At 37.7% G+C, this 23564-nt stretch overlaps 1 protein-coding gene across 4 annotated transcripts in view; it reads right to left on the reverse strand.

Annotated features, from left to right (window-relative positions):
• atr (ATR serine/threonine kinase) overlaps positions 1–23564 on the reverse strand; it is a 133437-nt gene that overhangs the window by 68501 nt on the left and 41372 nt on the right. For all 4 annotated transcript variants that reach the window (XM_028792077.2, XM_051922906.1, XM_051922907.1 and 1 more), the window contains 9 exons: positions 21546–21641; positions 21324–21454; positions 16749–16892; positions 16266–16359; positions 16023–16148; positions 11393–11599; positions 7171–7284; positions 4282–4397; positions 975–1095 (listed from right to left, as the gene is read on the reverse strand). In XM_028792077.2, coding sequence (XP_028647910.2) covers positions 975–1095; positions 4282–4397; positions 7171–7284; positions 11393–11599; positions 16023–16148; positions 16266–16359; positions 16749–16892; positions 21324–21454; positions 21546–21641 — 1149 coding nt within the window. The remainder of the gene's footprint in view (positions 1–974; positions 1096–4281; positions 4398–7170; positions 7285–11392; positions 11600–16022; positions 16149–16265; positions 16360–16748; positions 16893–21323; positions 21455–21545; positions 21642–23564) is intronic.

Below are 23564 nucleotides of genomic sequence, written 5' to 3' on the forward strand. Positions count from 1 at the left end.
TGAAATAAATCAAATTTGTCATGATATTCTAATTTTATGACCAGCACCTGTATATATATATATATATATATATATATATATATATATATATATATATAGGATATTACAAAAGAAATCCACTGTATGTAAATCAGAAATAAATAATTCCAGTTTTTAAGGCTGACAATGTCACTAAAAACTTGGATATTACATAACATAGTAATCATGATTATTGAGATTCTCAGTCACATTTAATACCTCCAAACCTTTGTCTATATGCACAGTGATAATCATTACATCTGTCTCATCTCACCAATATAGTCATAATGAACCCATAACAGAAGGCACAATACACAAACTGATTTACTGAAATTAAATTGGACATACAGAATCAAAATGCAGTGAAAGAACTGCAGCTGAACCATAGTGTATCACTACACGTGTTTGACTGCGTATACATCTCTGAATCCAAATTTTGCAAATTGATTGACTGACCATTTTATGGCTTGTAGTCTGCTCACTGAATGTCTAATAGGAACACATTCACACATGTTGTTCCAAACTCTGCTGGCCAGCAGTATTCAGCAATATGAAGAACAGAACTAAATGGCTATCACAACACTTGACACTGACCTGCTATAGCACAAAGAAAAATTGCCTTTCACAGGTGATGCACAAACAACATGTCTTTCCATAGGGGTTTTACTCAAGAATACAGCCTTAAAGAGAATTAATTTGTATTATAAATACACACATGTTTACATCCATCCTTCATTTTCACAACCAGCTTATCCAAACCAGGTTCGGGACAGCTGAAGCTTATTCCAGCAAGTATTAGGTGTAAGGCAGGAAAAACACATGGACAGGGCGTCAGTGCATAACACATTTATGTTCTGCTTAACTTAAACCTATTTACCTTTGGAAAAACTAGAATTTTCTATATAACTCTGTAGAGGTGACCTCAAAGCACGTGCAAATATTTGTTATATACATACCTTAGTGATCAAATATCCTGCCCATGTTGCAGACCATGTAGCAAAACTTCTTCCTAGATCACTTAAATAGATAGGTTTCTTTATTTTGTCCCAGTTTAATGCTTTTTGAGAGCTTTTATACCTGTGATTTAAAAAATAATCAAGAAATTTAAAAATGTACGATGACAACAGACAACTCAAAGTTCATCCAACATAAACCCAATATTTGGAGATTTAGAAGGTTCTGCTTAGCATTAAATTACTAAATAACTAGTCTCGCTGAAGCCAGACATATAATATATATGTCTGGAGAGATCTATCTATCAAAATGTCTCAGAAAAACCCTATTAAATACAGTATATAAATGTATGTTGCATATCTATCTATCTATCTATACAGAGAGCACATTACACATAACCTATTGCAAGTGAAAAACCTTTCTGAAACATCAGATTATACTTTGGCATTCAAAGACATCAATGAAGTGGTAAAAATGAATGATATGTTGTTGCAGGTGCTATGTGTGCTCTCTATTCTTCACTGTTACAAGGACAGTGTAGTAGCCAAAGTGCAAGAACTGACAGGTATGCTTGTGAAAAAATGAACTGCAAAATATGCATTCAAAGTAAACAGTGTGTTACACTCTGTCAATAATGAACTGCCATTAAGATAGCTGTTAAAGAACCACAGGACATGCAAATTTCAGCACTCAGGACACCAGAATCAACAAATCTGCCTAATAACACCAGTAAAACACAAACAAAGCTGCATTGTACCCACTTTCTGATTCCACATCTTAAATGATTAACTAAAGCAAGTTAACATTACTGTCTGAATTTCCCATTGGGATTAATAAAGTATCTATCTATCTATCTATCTATCTATCTATCTATCTATCTATCTATCTATCTATCTATCTATCTATCTATCTATCTATCTATCTATCTAACTGGGAATGCAAACATTCCATGCCAGAATAGCTGCGGTGTTTTAACATGTTGCAGTGCTCATCTAAACTCAGCTTGCTGTTATTCCATAAAGTGATGTAATATTTAAAGTGATAGAAATATACTGTAGCAAACAGAAGCAATTCTTTAACACATGTACCTGCAGTGGTCTACCTGTGCATGTGCGTCTTTTCTGTCATTACAAGGTACAACTTCATCATTAAGCTTCAGGTAACTTGTGCTACTGAGCTCCTGAATGGATAACAGCAGCATTATACTGTTTATTTCCTATCAGCATCAAGCCTTTTATTCTATTTGTTTTGCTCTCACCCTGAACCCCCACATTTTAGTTTATGGCATGGACTGGAGGAATTGGGGTTAGGTGTTTTTGGAATAGCCCTGTGGGGTTAGCCTTTGCAACACTGGATTTCACTGCCATTCACTACAAATCTGTTAATGGGGTTTCCCCAGACATCAAAACAGAATACACATCTGGCCCCACGAGACTATGAAATAACCAATTTCATGTGTTTAAAAATTTCTCTGTGAAGTTTTACAATTATGAAAGATGAGTAAGGTGTGGTTTTAAATGAGCATGATAGGATCAAGACTAGATGAAAGAAGTGCTTTGAAAAGCTGTTGAATGAAGAAAATCCAAGGTTAGTAGTGGTTGTGGATAGAGTCTCAAATGAAGGGCAAGTACCAAGAATAAGGAGGGAGGAAGTGAAGGAGGAACTGAAAAGAATGAAAAATGGAAAGGATGAAATACTGGATGAAATACCAGCAGAAGTGTGGAAGAATTTAGGAGAAGAGGAAGTAGATGTGTTGTGGGATCTAATGCAGATCTATGAACAGGAAAGAATACCAGAGGAGTGGAGGAACAGTATGGCTGAACCTATTTATAAGGAGAAGGGTGATATTCAGGATTGTGGAAACTATAGACGGATGAACATGATGTCGCAAGCATTGACAATTTGGAAACAGGTTATAGAGAGAAGGCCTAGGAAGAAACCACCACAGGGGAGTAGCAGTTTGGTTTTATGCCAGTGAGACAAACAACTGATGTAGTCTTTGCATTGAGATGGCTCATAGGGAAGCACTGAGAAAAACCAGAAAAGTTTGCATATGGTGTTTATTGATTTGGATAAACATAGGGAAGCACTGAGAAAAAAACAGAAAAGTTTGCATATGGTGTTTATTGATTTGGATAAAGCTTATGATAGAGTGTCACGTCAAGAGGTCCAGTGGTGCATAAGAGAGAAAAGAATACCAGAGAAGAATGTGAGGATTGTCTTCATTAAGTCCTTACCTCTTTGATCTGGTTATGGATGTGTAGAGTCATGGGATAAAAGATCAATACCCATGGAGCATGCTTTTTGCTGAAGGCACTGTATTGCATAGCACCAGAAAAGAGGAAGTGAAGAGGAAGTTGGAAGAATAGAGAAGGGTCTTGGAAGACAGAAGGTTGAAAATAAATAGGAAGAAGGCAAAATATACCATTTTTAATGATGATCAGGATCCAGAGGTTAGCCTGCAGGGAGAACTATTGAAAAGAGTGGATACATTTAAATATCTAGGATCAGTGGTAGCCCAAGATGGAAAACTAGATTCAGAGATCACCCGTAGAGTCCAGTGTGGATGGAACAATTGCAAGAAGGTATCAGGAATATTGTATGATTGAAGAATTAAGTCAAATGTTAAAAGATAGGGTTTTTAGTACAGTGGTAAGACCATATGGAGTTGAGATATGACAAGTAAATGGAGCAAAGGAGAAAAAGTTAGATGTGGCAGAAATTAGAATATTGAAATTGATTTTTTTAGAGTTACAAAAAAGTACAGAATAAGAAATTAGAAAATCAGAGGTACAAAAAAGTGTGACAGATATCTAAGAAAGTAGGCTGAAGTTACTTGGACATGTGATGAGGAGAGACAATGAATACGTATGCAAAAGAGTTATGGGAATGGTTGCACAGGAGAAGAGAAATCAAGGGAGGCCAAAGTGAGGTGGATAGATGAAGTAAAAGAATATCTGAAGGAAAAGGGCTTGACTGGCGATGAGGTGTAGGACCAAGCTTTATGGAGAACGTTGAACAAGCGCATCGACATCAAATAGATGTGGAAAAATATGATGAATATGAAGAAGAAGAGGAGGAGGAAGAGTGTAAAACAAAATAAGTACTGTAATAAGTCTGGTAATACTTTTGAAATTTGTCTACTTTCTTAAAGGAATTTACTAATAAGAAAGTATTTCTTAAAAATATTTACATGGAAACCAAACAGAACATATGTTACATGCTAAAACACAAAACATAGAGGTATGAGACTAAACAAAACTTTTACTAGAACAATCAAACTACAAAACATCAACTCATCCAACAGACCTGCTGTTCAAGTGTGGTTCTAATATCTCTTGCACCTGTTCAGGAAACTGCCTCCATAGCCTGCGACCTGGACAATCACTGCGGCCTTCCCTGCATTCATAGATGGCAAGGAGCTCCTAAAAAAATAACAAAATTATAACAAACTAGGGGGCTCTGCACCCTGCTCACTTCGCTCGCCCACCCCCAGGTTTGGTTTACCTGATATACAATGGGAATTGTTACATATGCATCATTTTCACTTTTACTTTAAAACTTTTGTAAAAGCAATACTTGTCCTTTAATTACGGCCCCGGGAGTGGTTAAATCTCTTTCTCGGAGGACGTATAACGCTGCTCGCGTTGTGAAGGGGGGGGGGGCAGCTGAACGCACACTAAGGAGATGCAGTCAGATCATGTTGTCTTGCTGCTGCTGCTTGCGAGGTGCCTTTTATGTGTGTCGCGCTGCGCGTCAATCCTTTAAAAGCCTGTACAGCAGCTGTCCTTTTGCCACTCGCATTGTGAAGGTGGGGGGGGGGTTTGGCGCTGAACGCACACTAAGGAGTTGCAGTCGGATCATCTGCTGGCTTCCAACTGCTGCTGCTGGTAAGTTGCGTGTTCTGCTTGTTGCTTGTCGTTGTTTTAAGAGCTGGGAGCACATGATGTCTGACTACCAAAAACATTCCAACAACTGCTTGGTTAGATGTCTGTGAACTTGTTTTAAATGTTGTCTCACTGCCTTGTCTCGTGTCTCTTGTGGGACTTCAAATTGCAATCTCTTGACACCAAGTCTCATGTTTAAGGTCCCCGCGAGATGCTCCATGGCCAATCTCTTTCATCTCGCGGGTCTTTTAAGTGTCTTCCGAGAAGATCATGTCTCGTCTCCCTTCCACCAAGATTTGTTTTTAGAATAGAGAGATATATAGTTTTTTTTTTTGTTTAAATAATATTGCCTTCTGGCATCTAGATATTTGTTCAAAATGATAAAATAGAATAAAAATAACATAACACAACATTCTCAAACTCACTTAAACCAAGTTAGGATTCATGGAAGAACATTTTTGGATGTCTGGGAGCGTAAGAAAGAGCCCTGGCCAAAACATGCATACTTTAAACAGAGAATGCCTGTATAACTCATTACAATGAATCCTTAAGGCAACAGAGCTAACCACTATGCTACCCATGATATACACAATATGTTACATTTATTACAATTTTTACCCTCTTTACACACATACAGTGGTGTGAAAAACTATTTGCCCCCTTCCTGATTTCTTATTCTTTTGCATGTTTGTCACACAAAATGTTTCTGATCATCAAACACATTTAACCATTAGTCAAATATAACACAAGTAAACACAAAATGCAGTTTGTAAATGGTGGTTTTTATTATTTAGGGAGAAAAAAAAATCCAAACCTACATGGCCCTGTGTGAAAAAGTAATTGCCCCCTGAACCTAATAACTGGTTGGGCCACCCTTAGCAGCAATAACTGCAATCAAGCGTTTGCGATAACTTGCAATGAGTCTTTTACAGCGCTCTGGAGGAATTTTGGCCCACTCATCTTTGCAAAATTGTTGTAATTCAGCTTTATTTGAGGGTTTTCTAGCATGAACCGCCTTTTTAAGGTCATGCCATAGCATCTCAATTGGATTCAGGTCAGGACTTTGACTAGGCCACTCCAAAGTCTTCATTTTGTTTTTCTTCAGCCATTCAGAGGTGGATTTGCTGGTGTGTTTTGGGTCATTGTCCTGTTGCAGCACCCAAGATCGCTTCAGCTTGAGTTGACGAACAGATGGCCGGACATTCTCCTTCAGGATTTTTTGGTAGACAGTAGAATTCATGGTTCCATCTATCACAGCAAGCCTTCCAGGTCTTGAAGCAGCAAAACAACCCCAGACCATCACACTACCACCACCATATTTTACTGTTGGTATGATGTTCTTTTTCTGAAATGCTGTGTTCCTTTTACGCCAGATGTAACGGGACATTTGCCTTCCAAAAAGTTCAACTTTTGACTCATCAGTCCACAAGATATTTTCCCAAAAGTCTTGGCAATCATTGAGATGTTTCTTAGCAAAATTGAGATGAGCCCTAATGTTCTTTTTGCTTAACAGTGGTTTGCGTCTTGGAAATCTGCCATGCAGGCCATTTTTGCCCGGTCTCTTTCTTATGGTGGAGTCGTGAACACTGACCTTAATTGAGGCAAGTGAGGCCTGCAGTTCTTTAGACGTTGTCCTGGGGTCTTTTGTGACCTCTCGGATGAGTCGTCTCTGCGCTCTTGGGGTAATTTTGGTCGGCCGGCCACTCCTGGGAAGGTTCACCACTGTTCCATGTTTTTGCCATTTGTGGAAAATGGCTCTCACTGTGGTTCGCTGGAGTCCCAAAGCTTTAGAAATGGCTTTATAACCTTTACCAAACTGATAGATCTCAATTACTTCTGTTCTCATTTGTTCCTGAATTTCTTTGGATCATGGCATGATGTCTAGCTTTTGAGGTGCTTTTGGTCTACTTCTCTGTGTCAGGCAGCTCCTATTTAAGTGATTTCTTGATTGAAACAGGTGTGGCAGTAATCAGGCCTGGGGGTGGCTACGGAAATTGAACTCAGGTGTGATACACCACAGTTAGGTTATTTTTTAACAAGGGGGCAATTACTTTTTCACACAGGGCCATGTAGGTTTGGATTTTTTTTCTCCCTAAATAATAAAAACCATCATTTAAAAACTGCATTTTGTGTTTACTTGTGTTATATTTGACTAATGGTTAAATGTGTTTGATGATCAGAAACATTTTGTGTGACAAACATGCAAAAGAATAAGAAATCAGGAAGGGGGCAAATAGTTTTTCACACCACTGTAAGCTATTTTCATTAATAAACAAAAATCCAAATACAGTATGTAAAGAATTACCAGTACCTGCATTGCATAGGCAGCAGAGTCCTGAGCACGTACATCATCTGCATAAGCAAGAAAGGCCCTGGTTAGTTCAGTCAAAAGATCATTGGCAAAACTGGCATCTTCAACCCCACTCTATGAAGAAAGAAACAAAGTTTATGAAGCACAGATTTTTTTTTTAATTCTGTTTGACTTTGAGACATTAACTTTTTCAGGTGAAGAGGAAGAAAGACAACAGGATTTGTCGAAGCCAACAGCAGAATTTGAAACATGTGGAACCAGCAACCATGTCACACATTACAAGCAGCCCAAATGGCCACAAAGATGAAATTTGGTGTTTTGGGAGGCAAAGATTTTTCACATTGGCCCCAGAAACCTATACTGTTAAGTCATCATATTTAAAAAAAAAATACAAGTGGCTTAAAGTTTTGTGCAAACAAAGCAAACTTGCCAATCTGATGAGTAATACTTTCCACCCTTTGGAGTATATTTTTTAACACAATAAAAGTTGGAAATAACTTATTTTCATCACAGATTTTTGGCACTTTTTGGCATCTTTTCTAGATTTTTGACAACCTTTCTGAGGAAAGGAAATGTGCATTTTTTCTGTTTACTACAGAACCAATCAGAAGAGCCATAGGAATATGTATTCTCTTAGTTTCTATCAATAGCTTCCGTAATCTGCCATGGTTTGTAGCACTTAGAGGGGAGTTGTGAAGCCATCAGTGCTAAACGGTGTGTGCTGAAGATAATAAACATTTACTTTATTAAAAACATTTTCTTTCATCAATTACAGTAAATGGAACAATATCTCCAGAACCCAATGATTAATAATGGCTGTAAAATCATCACCGTCAGTAACACAAATGGCAGCCTCTAGATCATTGCTGTATAAGTCTAGGTTTACAAGTGGCGGTTATAGTAAGTTCCACTCAATGCAGCAGAGGCATTTTCCTTAATTGGCATTATGTTGTATATTACACATGTGGTCCACTAATCTCCAGTTATTACCTTGCTTTGCTGTAGCTACCTATAGACTGTAAATTTTCCCCTGTTTCTCTTTGTATCTGCAGGTCTCTCTCTCTCTCTCTCTTTTTCTATTATGTTGCCTTCAATCTGCTCCAGTTTCTTATTAGTATATTATGGTTAATTTAGGAAAAGAGCAGCAGAAAGGTTAAAAGTTTTTCCATATGTATAGTATGACGTATCAAAATATAAAATTTGTTTTTTTTCTCTAAATACTTAAGAGAAATTAAAATTCTGCCTGCAAAAAGGAATAGTGTGAAAACAAAATTGCAACTTTAGTGTTTATCAAGCTAGCTACCAGTAGTTATTTCTATAAATGTTTCAAGACTTTCTCTTTTACTGTAAGTGTTGTCTGTTGCATGGTGCTATTTTTCTATAGAAACTACTCTTTGTGATATTTAACTGAATTATATAGCAGTTCATCTTCCTTTTAAATATGGACAGTTATCCTTGCATGGTACAAGCTACCAGTAACTAGGCCTCTGTCGCTAAAAGTTTCTCACAGAAGGAAGGAATGAAGTAAACACAGAAATAACATTCATAGCTTCAAAGTACATACATTCAGTAAGTTTTTGGTGTTTTGTTCCAAGCCAATTTGTATGTACTATTAGCTGGAATTTTAAGCTGGGACAATATTTTTTTATTTAATTTTAAATAATCATTCAAATGTCAACTTATGTTTCCAGGGAGCATGTAATGATGTTACAACCACAATAACATAAATTTGACTTCCAAAATACCAAACCTTTCCTTTAAGGGTACGGGTTCCTTTAAATAAAATGAGGGGATATGAGCCAAAGTGGTTGGCAGCTCTGGTATTTTGCACTAAATTACTTATATCACAAGTGTCCAAGAGAATGGTCCTGGAAATTTACCCCAAGGCTTTAAATGGAATAGTTGATTAGGAAAATTAACAGCCAGACAACTGTTAAGAGGGAAATCAAATGGTAAGATGAAGCATTTGGTATGCTTAGAAGTGGGGTAGATGAACCACTACATCAGACAGCAAGAGTAAAACCTGTTTAGTCTGCTCTTGTGTTAAAGGCGGGGGGGGGCTTTACATTATTCTTGTTTATTTGATACAGTGAGTTTCTCCTTATATTCTTCCCTCCTTAATTTTAACATAAAACAATATAAACATTCTCAAACCCACTTAATTAGGGCCATGGGGGCTAGGTCCTTCCTGGCAACAAGGCAGGAACATAAATTTAAATAAATACAAAATCATTTAAATATTTCATTATAGAACTTAAGTTATTTTTAAGTCGGCTATCAATTAACACAATTCAACAGTTTCATGACTTGATGACGCAAACATATATCAAAGACAGCTTTAAAAAATTTACAGAATAAACAGATGGTTATCTAAAATGATCTCGATATATTTTTAAGATTTCAAAATATTATAAACTAAAAATGATCAAAAGATATTGTATTTTTATATTAATTGGGAAATGTCTGATATGGCATAAGTCTATGTCCAGATCAGCTGAATTTTAAAAGGAATGCAATTTAGTTAAATATTTCAGAAATAAATGAAGCACCAAAAATAAAGATAATAAAAACCAATGTCCATGTAACCCTACAATGCAATAGGCAGGTTCAGAAAATTAATACATGAATCCAAATTACAAACCCCTTTTTCAAAAAAGTTGGGACACTTTCTAAAAATGCAATAAAAACTAAAATCTGTAATTTGGTAATTCACTTGAACCTTTATTTAATAGGCAAAATGACAAAGAAAAGATTTTCACTGTTTTCACCGTCAAACGTAATTCTATTTGTTAAACATAAACAAATTTAGAAATTGATGCCTGCAACACACTCCAAAAACTTGGGACAAAGGCAAGTTTACCACTGAGTCACATTCCTTTCTCTTTTAATTACACTTCTTAATCACTGGGGAAATGAATAAACTAACTGTTGCTGTTTTTCCAGTGGAATTTTTGCCCATTCTTGCTGTATACTAGACTTGAGCTGCTCAACAGTCCATGGTCACCGTTGTCTGATTCTTCTCTTCATGATGCGCAAGACATTTTCAATAGGAGACAGATCTGGACTGAGCACAGGCAAGTCAAGCACACGGACTCTATGTCTACAAAGCCACGCTTCTGTAATTTGTGCAAAATGAGGCCTGGCATTGTCCTGCTGAAATATATATGGAGTTCCTGGGAAAAGATCGTCTTGACGGGAGCAAATGTCTCTCTAAAATTCCAGTGTAAGCCTTTGCATCAGTGGTGCCTTCACATATGCAAGATCCCCCATGCCATGGATACTGATAAACTCCTTACCATCACAGATTCTGGTTTTTGCACCTTTTGTTGATAACAGTCTGGATGGTCTTTTTCATCTTTCGCATTTAGAATCCCACCGTTTTTCTCAAAAATAAGCTGAAACGTGGACTCGACTGATCACAAAACATGTTTCCATTGTCTTTCAGTCCAACTCAGATAAGCTTGGGCCCAGAGAACTCACCAATGTTTCTGTACAAAATTGAAATAATGAATAATGCAGTTTCGGGGAGCATTTCTTGTTGCAGCAGCAGAATGTGTTAAGCAACAGTGATTTCCCAAAGTACTCCTTAGCCCATGTGGCTATGTTTGTCACGGTAGCAAGACAGTTTCTAATGCAATACTGCCTAAGGTCACACACATTCAGCAGTGGTTTCCGCCCTTGGCCTTTACGTTTGGAGATTTCTCCTGACTCCCTGAATCTTTTCACAATGTTAGTAACTGTAGATGGTGACAGACCTAAATTATTTGCTATTCAGCGCCTGAGAAATATTATAATTTGACAGAAAATTCTCTCACGAAGTTCAGCACAAACTGGTAAGCCACGACCCATCTTTGCTTGCAAAGACTGAGCCTTTGGTGGATGCTCCTTTTATACCTAATCTTGACACCCACACCGGTTACCAGTTAACCTGCTAAATGATGAACCTTACAGAATGTTACTTGTATAACCTTGACAGTCTTACTTTGCCTCTGTCACAACTTTTTGGAATGTGCTGCAGGCGTCAATTTCTAAATTTGTTTATGTTTAACAAATAGGGTTATGTTTATGAGTGAAAAAACTTAAAATCTTTTCTTTGTCCTTTTGCTTGTTAAATAAAAGTGAATTACCAATTACAGGTTTTAGTCTTTATTGCATGTCCCAAGTTTTTTGGAAATGAGGTTTGTATATGTCTAAATAAATAAATGACATACATGATATTTACCACAAACTTTGATCCTTTGCCCTGTGTGCTTGTTGTGTTCAGGTCTAGCCGTCCAGGGTCAATAGCTCCCAGTTCTCCCAAACATTCTCCACACAGAAGACGTACTTCAGAATTTGTATCCTGACAGCCTTTTAGCAGGATTGTTACCATCTGGGATATTATTGGCTCGACAGTTTCACTATCCATTGCATACTGAATAAGTTTTTCCTAAAAACAGCCATTATTCAAACAAAAATACAGGCATGAATTACAAATATACAGTATATTACAAATATGAAAGTATGTTGATACTATCCACATCTGGCACCTTTTAATTTTGAGAGAGAATTGACTCATTCTTTCTTCAAAGTACTTTGGTTTGTTAGCTGTTACAAAACTGAGGTGTCCAAAAAGAGGAGGAGCCAATATTATTTACCACACTGACTACGAGTGTGGTATTATTAATTGGAATAATAAATATGGTCTTTGAAATACCCTGAATGAGTTCTGCTTTTTGTTCTAAATGTTTTGTCAGAGTGGTTCATTCACAAGTACACAAAGAAAGAAGTACAAGAGAAGTACACCTAATATTTATTTACATTTATTTATTAACTTATTCGGTTTTTATATACTGTAAATGACAAATATGTCCTGAGATTTGTCAGGCAAGTAAAATAGACCTTACAAGGTAAGTTAGTTATACTCACCAATCATTGTGCCAGAGAGTGGCAACATATTGCATGTTGATTACAAATAATGCATAAAAAGTTGTAATTTGCTTTCAATATATTTTTCAAAATTTGATTACGTTTGATAAGAAGTACTGTACCATTATTTATCAGTTCTAACTTTTACTTTGAAACCTGAGGGTCCAAAAACTGTCAAAAGAGAATCTATACTAATAAAAGGCAAAGTCCTCACTGACTCACTCACTACTAATTGTCCAACTTCCCATGTAGGTGGAAGGCTGAAATTTGGCAGGCTCATTCCTTACGGCTTACTTACAAAAGTTAGGCAGGTTTCATTTCAAAATTCTACACGTAATGGTCATAACTGGAACCTCTTCCATCCATCCATTTTCCAACCCGCTGAATCCGAACACAGGGTCACGGGGGTCTGCTGGAGCCAATCCCAGCCAACACAGGGCACAAGGCAGGGAACCAATCCAGGGCAGGGTGCCAACCCACCGCAGACTGGAACCTCTTTTTTGTCCATATACTGTAATAGACTGCAGCTCGATGGCCATGGGAGGCGGAGTTGTGTATCACGTCATCACGCCTCCCACATAATCACGTGAACTGACTGTGAATGCAGTACGTAGAAAACAAGGAAGAGCCCCAAAGAGCGCTGAAGAAAACATTCATTACACAATTGAGAAGGGAGCGAGACAATAAGAAGCGAGCGAGTGACGCATACAAGCATATTCATAACTGCAGCTACTGCGGAAACAAAGCACGGTGTAAACCGTAAGTTTAAATTAAGTTTATAGAAACGCTCCCACTGCCGTTTGGAATACCATATTCGCGACACACAAGTTTAATGAGAAGATAAGAGGTATAAACAACACTTTGGATCACTTTGTAACAGAGTTAAAATTGCTGTAGCGAGAAACTTTTAAGTGCCGGGTCTTAGCTAACATTAAATAAAGCCGTGGACATCGCAACATCACACAAGAGAGTGGCTCACATGAACTGACTGAACGCAGCACATGTGATCACTCATTACACAATTGAGAAGGCAGCGAAACAATAAGAAGCGAGCGAGTGACGCATACAAGCATATTCATAAGTGCAGCTACTGCGGAAACAAAGCACGGTGTAAACCGTAAGTTTAAATTAAGTTTGGCAAGATTGCTTTTCTCCTGTACAACTATATGTTGCATTCTCAACAGTAAGCTTTCACGACTTGGTCATATTACAACCGGAGTGCTAAACTGACAACGTGGTATACAAAGAGAACTATAACAATCGTAATAAACGAACAATAAAACAGCGGAAAACCCGTGGATTAAATAAAACGGCTGCTTCCTTGGCGAAGCAAGGAAAAAGGATGGCCTTATATGGCGTTCGTTTATAAAACAGCGGAGAAGCTGTGTAAAGACTGCTTCACAAAAAAACAGCAGAGCGCCTTATATGAGCAGGCAGTCAGCTAAAGAAGGGAATCAATAAATAACTATAATCGTAATAAACGAACAAAAAATAGCGGAGAATCTGCGGATTACATAAAGAAAATGGGTACCTGAACAGAAAAGTGAGTCTCAAATACCTACAAAATAACTATAACAATCGTAATAAACGAACAATAAAACAATACAGAACCGCTAAGCAAGGAGAAAGGACGGCCTTATATGGCATTTGTTTATAAAACAGCGGACAGGCTGTGTAAAGGCAGCTTCACAAAAAAACAGATCCTTAACAAATTGTTATTGGTATATTTTCCCTCAATTTAAAAAGGTTTTCTTTTCTTCTTAATTAAAATTTAAAAGCAGTACATCACCGCTGCGAAGCGCGGGAATTTGGCTATATGCAGTGAGTGTGTACGCCTGATGAGCCCAGAATTAGAGCGAAACACGTGTCGCGTACTCTTTGCATTATTTTCAACCATTCTATGATCTGCTTCTCACAACTGAGGGCACCGTGGCGGATGTTAGCTGACTTGCTGGCCAACCACAAGCGCTACCTGGTAGGTAACCACCCATAAAATCAGATTGTGATTCAGACTACGAATGCCGTGAATATAATTACCCCGATCTACATGCTGTCAAATAAACGAACCACACGCCGTGGTGCAATGTTAGGGGCTTCGCCTCTAGCGCTGAAGTCCGTGGTTCGATTCCCGTAAGGGAGTGCAGTGAGTGTGTACGCCTGATGAGCCCAGAATTAGGGCGAAACACGTGTCGTGTACTCTTTGCATTATTTGACAGTAAACTATTTTCAACCATTCTATGATCTGCTTCTCACAACTGAGGGCACCGTGGCGGACATACCGCTTAGAATTAAGGCCAAAAAGTTCTATCTTGGTCTCATCAGACCAGAGAATCTTATTTCTCACCATCTCAGAGTCCTTCAGGTGTCTTTTAGCAAACTCCATGCGGGCTGTCATGTGTCTTGCACTGAGGCATGTGTGGAGACAACCAGGCACTGCTCATCACTTGTCCAATACAGTCCCCACAGTGAAGCATGGCAGTGGCAGCATCATGCTGTGGGGGTGTTTTTCAGCTGCAGGGACAGGACGACTGGTTGCAATCGAGGGAAAGATGAATGCGGCCAAGTACAGGGATATCCTGGACAAAAACCTTCTCCAGAGTGCTAAGGACCTCAGACTGGGCCGAAGGTTTACCTTCCAACAAGACAATGACCCTAAGCACACAGCTAAAATAACGAAGGAGTGGCTTCACAACAACTCTGTGACTGTTCTTGAATGGCCCAGCCAGAGCCCTGACTTAAACCCAATTGAGCATCTCTGGAGAGACCTAAAAATGGCTGTCCACCAACGTTTACCATCCAACCTGACAGAACTGGAGAGGATCTGCAAGGAGGAATGGCAGAGGATCCCCAAATCCAGGTGTGAAAAACTTGTTGCATCTTTCCCAAGAAGACTCATGGCTGTATTAGCTCAAAAGGGTGCTTCTACTAAATACTGAGCAAAGGGTCTGAATATTTAGGACCATGTGATATTTCAGTTTTTCTTTTTTAATAAATCTGCAACAATTTCAAAAATTCTTTTTTTTGTCTGTCAATATGGGGTGCTGTGTGTACATTAATGAGGGAAAAAATTAATTTAAATGATTTTAGCAAATGGCTGAAATATGACAAAGTGTGAAAAATTGAAGGGGGTCTGAATACTTTCCGTACCCACTGTATATATATGTATATATGTATATATATATGTATATGTAGATATGTGTATATGTAGATATGTATATATATGTATATATGTATATGTATATATATGTTTACATAACCTCTTTAACACACTACTTCTCCACTGCGAAGCGCAGGTATTTTGCTAGTTTATGCATAAAAGTCTGCTGCAATGAAATCTTTCACAATCCTAGACAAGCACAAACTATAAAAATCAAAAAACACAACAGGATAAATTTTAAAAAATATATTTAGCTATAGTATTGTTATACTTACTATGATAAGCAAATTTCATTAACATTTTATGGAGCCCATAAAATACAGTTTATGGTCAATAAGGTTTTGTTTTATTATACAATAGATATTAATAGATTCATATCACAATAGCTGAATGAATACTAATTTGAACTTATAGGAACCTAACATTTGTCTACTCTGAAATGAATTGCACCATGATTTGTGCAGAGTAATAATAAAAAGTTCTTGAGAAGCTAACATCTTACTCAAAAAATAGTAATAATAGCAGAGCATGTTCAATGCTATAATTAGGTTTTCATATATTAAGACATATTTCAGATATTGTGGTGACATTTCTCAATATTTTTAAACATAACTTGGATATCACATTTTGTTTAAATCTGTTATAGCATTACCCTTAATTCATCACATATTAATAAAAGAAAAATAAAATTCAAAATTGACTAAGAATTAGCAAGCAAGACTTCAAATACTTTAAATACCTATTGTAGAACAGAAGGCCACTACTGTAAACTTCAACAATATACTACCTGATTCTTATACATCATCTCCTTTAAGCTGGTAAGAGCATGTATTCGTATATCTACATTCTCATGTTGAACAGCTCTCATGGACTGAAGAAGAGATGCCTGCAAGTCTGTACTCTTGGAGGTTTGCTGGTAAATATTTCCAAAAGAGATTATAATATTGTAACATATTATTAGATACTGCAGATTTCTAAAACAAAATATATAAATATTTATAAAATATTTCATAGTGACTCTAATACTAACCTTTCTATAGTCATGTAAAACTTTCTGAATCTCTTTCAGCTCTGGATGATCAGGTAAAAAATAGATCTCATGAAGGAAGTCCTGAACTGCAGCTCTGGAAACACACTGGTTTGTTAATTTCAAACATCCAAAATATGAAACATGCATAATAAAAGAATAAAGTAAATATTAAAGAAAACACATGTGGAGTTTGCATGTTCTTCCCATGTCTGTGTAGGTTACCTTCGGGTGTTCCGGTTTCCTCCCACAGTCCAAAGACATGCAGGTTAGGTGCATTGGCGATTCTAAATTGTCCCTAGTGTGTGCTTGGTGTGTGTGTGTGTGTGTGTCTGTGTGTGTGTGCCCTGCGGTGGGCTGGTGCCCTGCCTGGGGTTTGTTTCCTACCTTGCGCCCTGTGTTGGCTGGGATTGGCTCCAGCAGACCCCTGTGACCCTGTAGTTAGGATATAGCGGGTTGAATAATGGATGGATAAAGAAAACACACCTGTTTTCAACAATGAGGTAATGAAATATAACAGCAGTTTCTTTGGGCTGTGAAGGAATTAAAGGAAGTAATCCAACGATAACATGACTAAGAAGAGGTCCCAAATAAACTTGATCTATGCAACGGACAAAGCAATCCCAGGCTCTGTTAACAGAAAGGATAGACAGAAAGTTAAGTCAGCACAAAAAAGTAAAACAACACATCTATAATTTTTTAATATCTTTGTGTAATTAATGTATACCTGCTTTCCTATTGTACCAAGAGAGACTTAACATATATAAAAACCCAAATTTAAGAAAGCACAGTGATCATATGCCTGTAATCTAATCTTTGCCTTTACTCCCACCATTCTGACTTGTAGTTCTAATGATTTCACTTTGTAGCTTTTATCTTTCATTAGGTAGTATATATGTAATTCACTGAAAAATATATTTTGTATTATAACCTACTGCAGCAGATTTTAAAAGTACCTTGTGATAATAGTCCCTATAAATTGTGTTACATAATAAATTTAAATTTATTATTTTCATTGATTAAATTACAATGAATAAGACACGAAACAAACATGAATTCAGTGAATGTCATTTCCAATACATTTATGTTGTATATCAAATATGAACAATAATCCTTATACACAGTAGTCCATTCTACCTTTTGAACTATCAAAAGCTTTTTAATTTAAGTACAAGATTAATAAATTCTTTCCAAATACTGAAAACAGTTTTGACAATACATCTTTTCTAATTTTAAGTAAAAAAAGACAAAAATTTCCACTGAGGGTAGAGGGAGAAATAGAATTCTTTCACTTGAGTAACATAAAATGACAAATGCATAGTATAGTAGGCCTACAGTGGTTGTAAACACAAGGTCCACAGCTCTAAACCGGCCCTTGCATCTTTTTAAACACCCCCACATCATCAGTATTCAAAATATATTACATACAGCCCTCAGAAATCATTAGTTTCCTCAAAGGACCCTTTAACGTACATTTACACCTGGGGATAAAATGCAGCTCCAATGCCTCTTCACATTTATCTGTGTAGCCCTGCATACTGCAGTTACTAACCTGCAGTTATAATGGAAAATGGATCACCAAGAAAAAAATGAAAAGAGGGTGACATGCTACACTGCAAAAAAAAATATACTGCTTTAGCATGATACCAAATACGTGAAAGATTTTACATATGTCGCTGCACTCACTTGCTAAAGCTGAACAAGTGTCAGGGCTGGCCAGCTTTCTGCAGTTTACCAGACTATCGCCACCACTCTACATGTTAACTTTGCCTTTTCTGCTGACTTGATTGTTATATGTTGATAGAAAATGCATTTGCATTTCAGCTTGTGTAAAATGCGATTGCTGTCTTTTTCTGTGTGATCCATCACCAGCATGTTTACATCCATTTTTTTTTTAATGTGGACAACTACCATCCAATCATCACTCATATTAATGCAGTTGTGAAAGGATATACAGTACTTCGCTTTAGCTACAGATTCTTGCATGTGTCCAGACCGCTGTTCACTAGAGTCATAAACTGACATATTTTTTTCCCCACATAGAGATTGTAGTCCTATAGCCACTGGTGACTTTCCTCACCCATTGCAAAGTTCAAGAAAAGCTGATAATGAGGGAAGGCAGTATCAAGATAAAGACAGAAATATTGCAGCTTGTGATGAGCAGAGAGGTATAATTGTACCATGTTTGTAAAGAAAATGTTGCAGTAATTGTTGATAGACTCTGGCCTGTGTCAGGTATATAAAAAGTGCTATTTTTTGGCCATTAAGAAAATTGAGATTGACATCTCTGGTATAGTGTAAGATATCACTATAGATATTTCATGACAGAGTGCTGTCCCATCTGATTTTATTCCAAATGATGATATCAAAGGATTTCAAGGAATTGTACAATAAAAACTGTCTGACAAATAAGCAAAATTTTTCCCAGTATGATCTACTGTAGGATACTCCCAAAACATGTGCTAGAGTGATAGGAAATATAGAATTTTAATCAAATATTTTTAATCAAATACATGGTAATTTTTATAATTTAATACAAGTATATACTTAAATGAAATTATATCAATGGATTATTTAAAGCATAAGGAAAAGACTGAAGGTAACTAAAGGCGGCATAAATCTTGAGCATGAGAGGGTTGCCTCATCTTAAAAGGCACCATTAAGGTAATTACAAAGGTTAAAATGAAGCAAAGTGAGTAATAAACACCCCCTTAAAAAGTGAGAAGAAAATAGTGAGAAAGCCCAAACATCCCTATTATGAAGCGGTGGTAAGATAAATGGTAAAACCCGTAGGACACCCCTATTAATGAAGCGATGTTTAGAATAATGGAAGAATCGACATGTACAGTATATGAAGTTACTGGTGGCTGAATTCGACTGGCTAAGATGATAGAATTCTCCATGTTAAGAGTCAGATGACGTGATGTATTAGATAAGGTAATGGTAATAGAAAAGTATAAAAGGGAATTAATTGTTCCATTGATTGCTCACTCCATGGACTGAGACATTTGTGCATATCTATGTGCAATAAAGAATCATTCTGCATTTTCATCTGGTCTCCAAGAATAGAGGAAACATTTTTCCACAACATAATTTGACGATATTATTCACAAATTAATGGGTTTCAACCTTTTATATATTTTAGATGACCTTGGTTTAGACTGTCCAAACTTTAAGCACATTATGCCATATACTGCCCAAACTGATGAAAAGTGCACTGCTGAAAAAAATTAAGGGAACATATAAATTACAGATCGAATCTCAATGAATTAAATATTCAAGTGGAAAATCTTTACTGAGTAATACTATGTAATTCATTGAGCACAAAATGATGTAACAACAGTCAATGGAAACCAAAATCACCAACCAACTAAGAGCTGGATTCAACATCACACCAAAAATCAAAGTCAAAAACTGAAATCACAAGCTGATCCAACTTGCATGTATTTCATCATGGCAACTCATAATTTTACTCAGTAGTGTGTCTGGGTGCCCCTGTGCCTGTATGTACTGCCGACAATGTCTGGGCATGCTCCTAATGAGACGGCAGATGGTGTCCTGGGGGATCTCTTCCCAAACCTGGATCAGGACAGGAGTGAGCTCCTGAACAGTCCCTGACACTAGTTGGCAGCGTTGGATGCACAGATACATAATGTTCCTAAGGTTCTCAATTGAATTCAGGACTGAAGAACATGCGGGACAGTCAATGGCATCTGGAACTGCCTACACAGGGCTCACTGCACCAGCATAAGGTCTGACAGTGGCTCTGATGATTTCATCCTGGTACCTAACAGCAGTCAGGGTACTGTTGTCTAGCACATGGAGGTCTGTGCATCCATTCAAGGATATGCCTTCCTAGATCATCACTGACCCACCGCCAAACCGGTCATGCTGGATGATGTTGCATAACGTTTACCACAGTGTCACCAGACTCTTTCAAGTCTGTCACATGTGTTCAGTGTGAACCAGCTCTTATCTGTGTAGAGAATGGGGTGCCAGTGGAGCTGCCAATTCTGGTGATCTCTGGCCAATGAAGCTGCACAGTGATGGGCTGCGATCACAGGTCCCACTAGAGGGTGTCAGGTCCTCATCCCACCCTCATGGACTCTGTTTCTGACAGTTTGGTAAGAAACATGCACACCAGTAGCCAGCTGGAGGTCATTATGTAAGGCTCTGGCAGTGCTCCTCTTGTTCCTCCTTGCACAAAGCAGCAGATACTGGTCCTGCTGCTGGGTTGATGCCCTTCTACAACCCTGTCCAGCTCTCCTTATGTAATGTCTCGTCTCTTGGTAACTCCTCCATGCTCTTGATACTGTGCTGGGAGACACAGCAAATCTTCTTGCGACAGCACATATGAATGTACCATCCTGGAGGAGCTGGACTACCTGTGCGACCCGAATGGGCAGCAGATACTGCCTCATGCTACCAGTAGTGGCATGAATGCTAGCAAAACAAAAAATTAGACAAGAATCAGGCAGGAAGAATAAGGAGAGAGTAATTGTCTGTGGCCACCACCTGCAAAACCATTCCCTTTCTGGGGATTGTCTTGCCGTTTTCTCTCCAGTGCACCTGTTTTCACTTTAATTTGCACCAAAGGATGTGAAACTGATTCACAATTACTTAAGCTTCCTAACTGGAGAGACTGATATCTCTAAAGCTTAATTGACTTGTTGTAAGACTGTGATGATTAAATGTTCCCTTAATTTTTTAAGCACTGTATATTTTGTCCATCCTGCTTTCAATTCATGATCTGAGAATCTAATTAAAAGGATCTGCTCCAGTTCTTTGAAATGTTGCAAGATATTCATAAGAAATCAATTTCAGTTTATTCTGACATACAAGACTACTTCCGGTTTTAAAATTCAAGTTGATTCTGAAACCCCAGTGGATTAATTGTCTATGGCAAGTGATACTATGGATCAGTAATATATAACTTTTTGTTATCAGCATGAAATAGATAAATTCTACTGAAGTCCTAGCCTTAAAATCCTCTTAATATTTGGCTACTTGTGTAGGAGAATAGAAAAAGATATTAAGTGTAACATAAACAGAAGGTCTCACTTGCAACAAAGCTGAGGGAAGTCATCTTTGTATCTTAGTGCAGTTCTCAATGTAGTCATCATCTTGACTCTCACAGAACTAATGTGTTTTGGGCCCATGAGTGTCATCAAAGACACTAAGCTGTTTAAAGCCTGTAGATGACAAAAAGAGTGCCAAGTGCATAACCTTGAAAACATTAAAGTAATTCATTAATACAATATATATGGTAATGATTATATTTACCATTTTTTTCTTTTCTTTCTCTCCAACACTAGAGCTCAGAAGATGCATGTTGAAAAAAGCCAAAATGCCTAAAAGCTTGGGCTGGAGATAATTGGCCTGTGGAGAGCACATTAGCAAGTCATATTTCTAGAGATATATTTTTTAAAGCACCACTCTATTCAGTATTTCTTTGTCTCATTAGAAAAATAGGAATTAAGCCTTAGATTACTCTATTTACATTCAAGTAACTTTGTGACTAAGACAGCATAAAGTAATCATGTCATGAATTTACAAAGAATACAAGAAATGTGTTTTATAGAAAATAACTGTAATGTCATAAGCAGTAAGTACATAATTTATATGGTTACCTAATAACAGTAATGGCTCCAAGGTAGAAGTGAACAGTAAGGCATTCTACTGTAAAACACACTCAAATTTAACACTCACATATGTTAATGCAGAATTGCCCGTAAGGCTAACATCCATGTCTTTGAGGGCAAAAACCAGAGTACTTAGTAAATCACACAGACACCATGAGAATATGCAGCTGTTCTTTGAGGAAGCGATGCTAACCACTGACCTTATATGTGCCTATAAATAAATTAATAAATGAATAAATTGTCACACATGTGCGTCAATGGATCATCCTCCAAGCTCTTCTGAGGTATGTACTACCACCCCGGGTCGAGAGGGGTTGCTGGTGCTAACCTTATCCTCTTTTATTCCCTTCACAGTGCCAAGAAAACACCCAGTGAGGACAATTGACCCCTCTGCTCCATATCCCATGGTTCCCAGAAGTAGGCATCACTTGTTATGAGTACGCACAGCAGGACAGAACTCCTTCCCACAGTGACTATAACAGGCTTTGTTAGCCAAGAAAAGTTCCCAAGTTGAAGACCCTGATTCTCATTTGTTTTGGTACTATCTAGAACATCTTTTGTTTATTCTTCGATTAAACAGGGACAAATGGGTTGATGCCCCAACATTTCAGTTTGTGAACCTGCAATTCCTTCCATCAACCACACTATATACAATGTGAAGTTGACTTACTCACTCATCAACCAAAACACCATATCCCGTTTAATTAAAAATCTGAAATTTGGCAAGATGGTATATCTAGTTCAGCATGTATCCACTAAGAAAAGACACTTCAATATATCAATATTCAGGAGCAAACCACCCCACAAAATAAAAACTCAAAATCTCAGAACTACTTTGAATGAAATTAGGTGATATTAAAAAAAACCAAAACTTAACGTTAACAACGCTCTAGCAAGTGGGATATTTAATTCATTGTGTATCCTTTTTGTCAATGCACTGACAGCAATCACACAGAGAAATAGGGTGTGCCAGTTTATGCAGGCTGTCAGCAGAAGCAAAGCAAAAACAGGAACGATGAGTGAAAAAGCTCAAGTGCTTGTTGGGTGATATGGTTGTGAGCTTAGTCAATTCTGCACAACTGTGCATTGTCTGCAATAATCTTTAGGTGCAATAGGTAGGTAAGTGTCAAAGTAACATCCACATGAATGCCAGGATCCAAGGTTCCCCAGCAGAACACTTCCCAGAGTATCACACTGCTTGCATTCCTCTCATAGTGCATCCTGCTGCCATCTCTTCCATAAGTAAATGATGCACACACACACACCAGGCTGCCTACATGATCTAAAAGAAATGTGATTCAACAGACCAGGCCACCTTATTCCACTGCTCCACAGTCCACTTCTGACACTCACATGCCCATTGCAGGAGTTTTCAGTGGTAGACAGGGTCTGCATAGGCACTCTAATCGGTCTGTGGCTACATAGCCCCATACACAGTAAACTGCGATGCACTGTGTGTTCTTACACCACTCTCTTATGGCCAGAATTAAATTTTTCAACAATTTGTGCTACAGTAACTCTTCTTTACAATCAGACATGAGAGGCTTCCCTTCACTCCCCATATGTATCAAACAGCCTTGGGTAACCATGACTTGGTTACTGAATCACCAGTTGGCCTTCCTTGGACTTGGTAGGTACTAACCATCATATACCGGGAGAT

This window comes from Erpetoichthys calabaricus, chromosome 2 (genome assembly GCF_900747795.2).
Source record: "Erpetoichthys calabaricus chromosome 2, fErpCal1.3, whole genome shotgun sequence".
NCBI classification, from domain to species: Eukaryota; Metazoa; Chordata; class Cladistia; order Polypteriformes; family Polypteridae; genus Erpetoichthys; species Erpetoichthys calabaricus.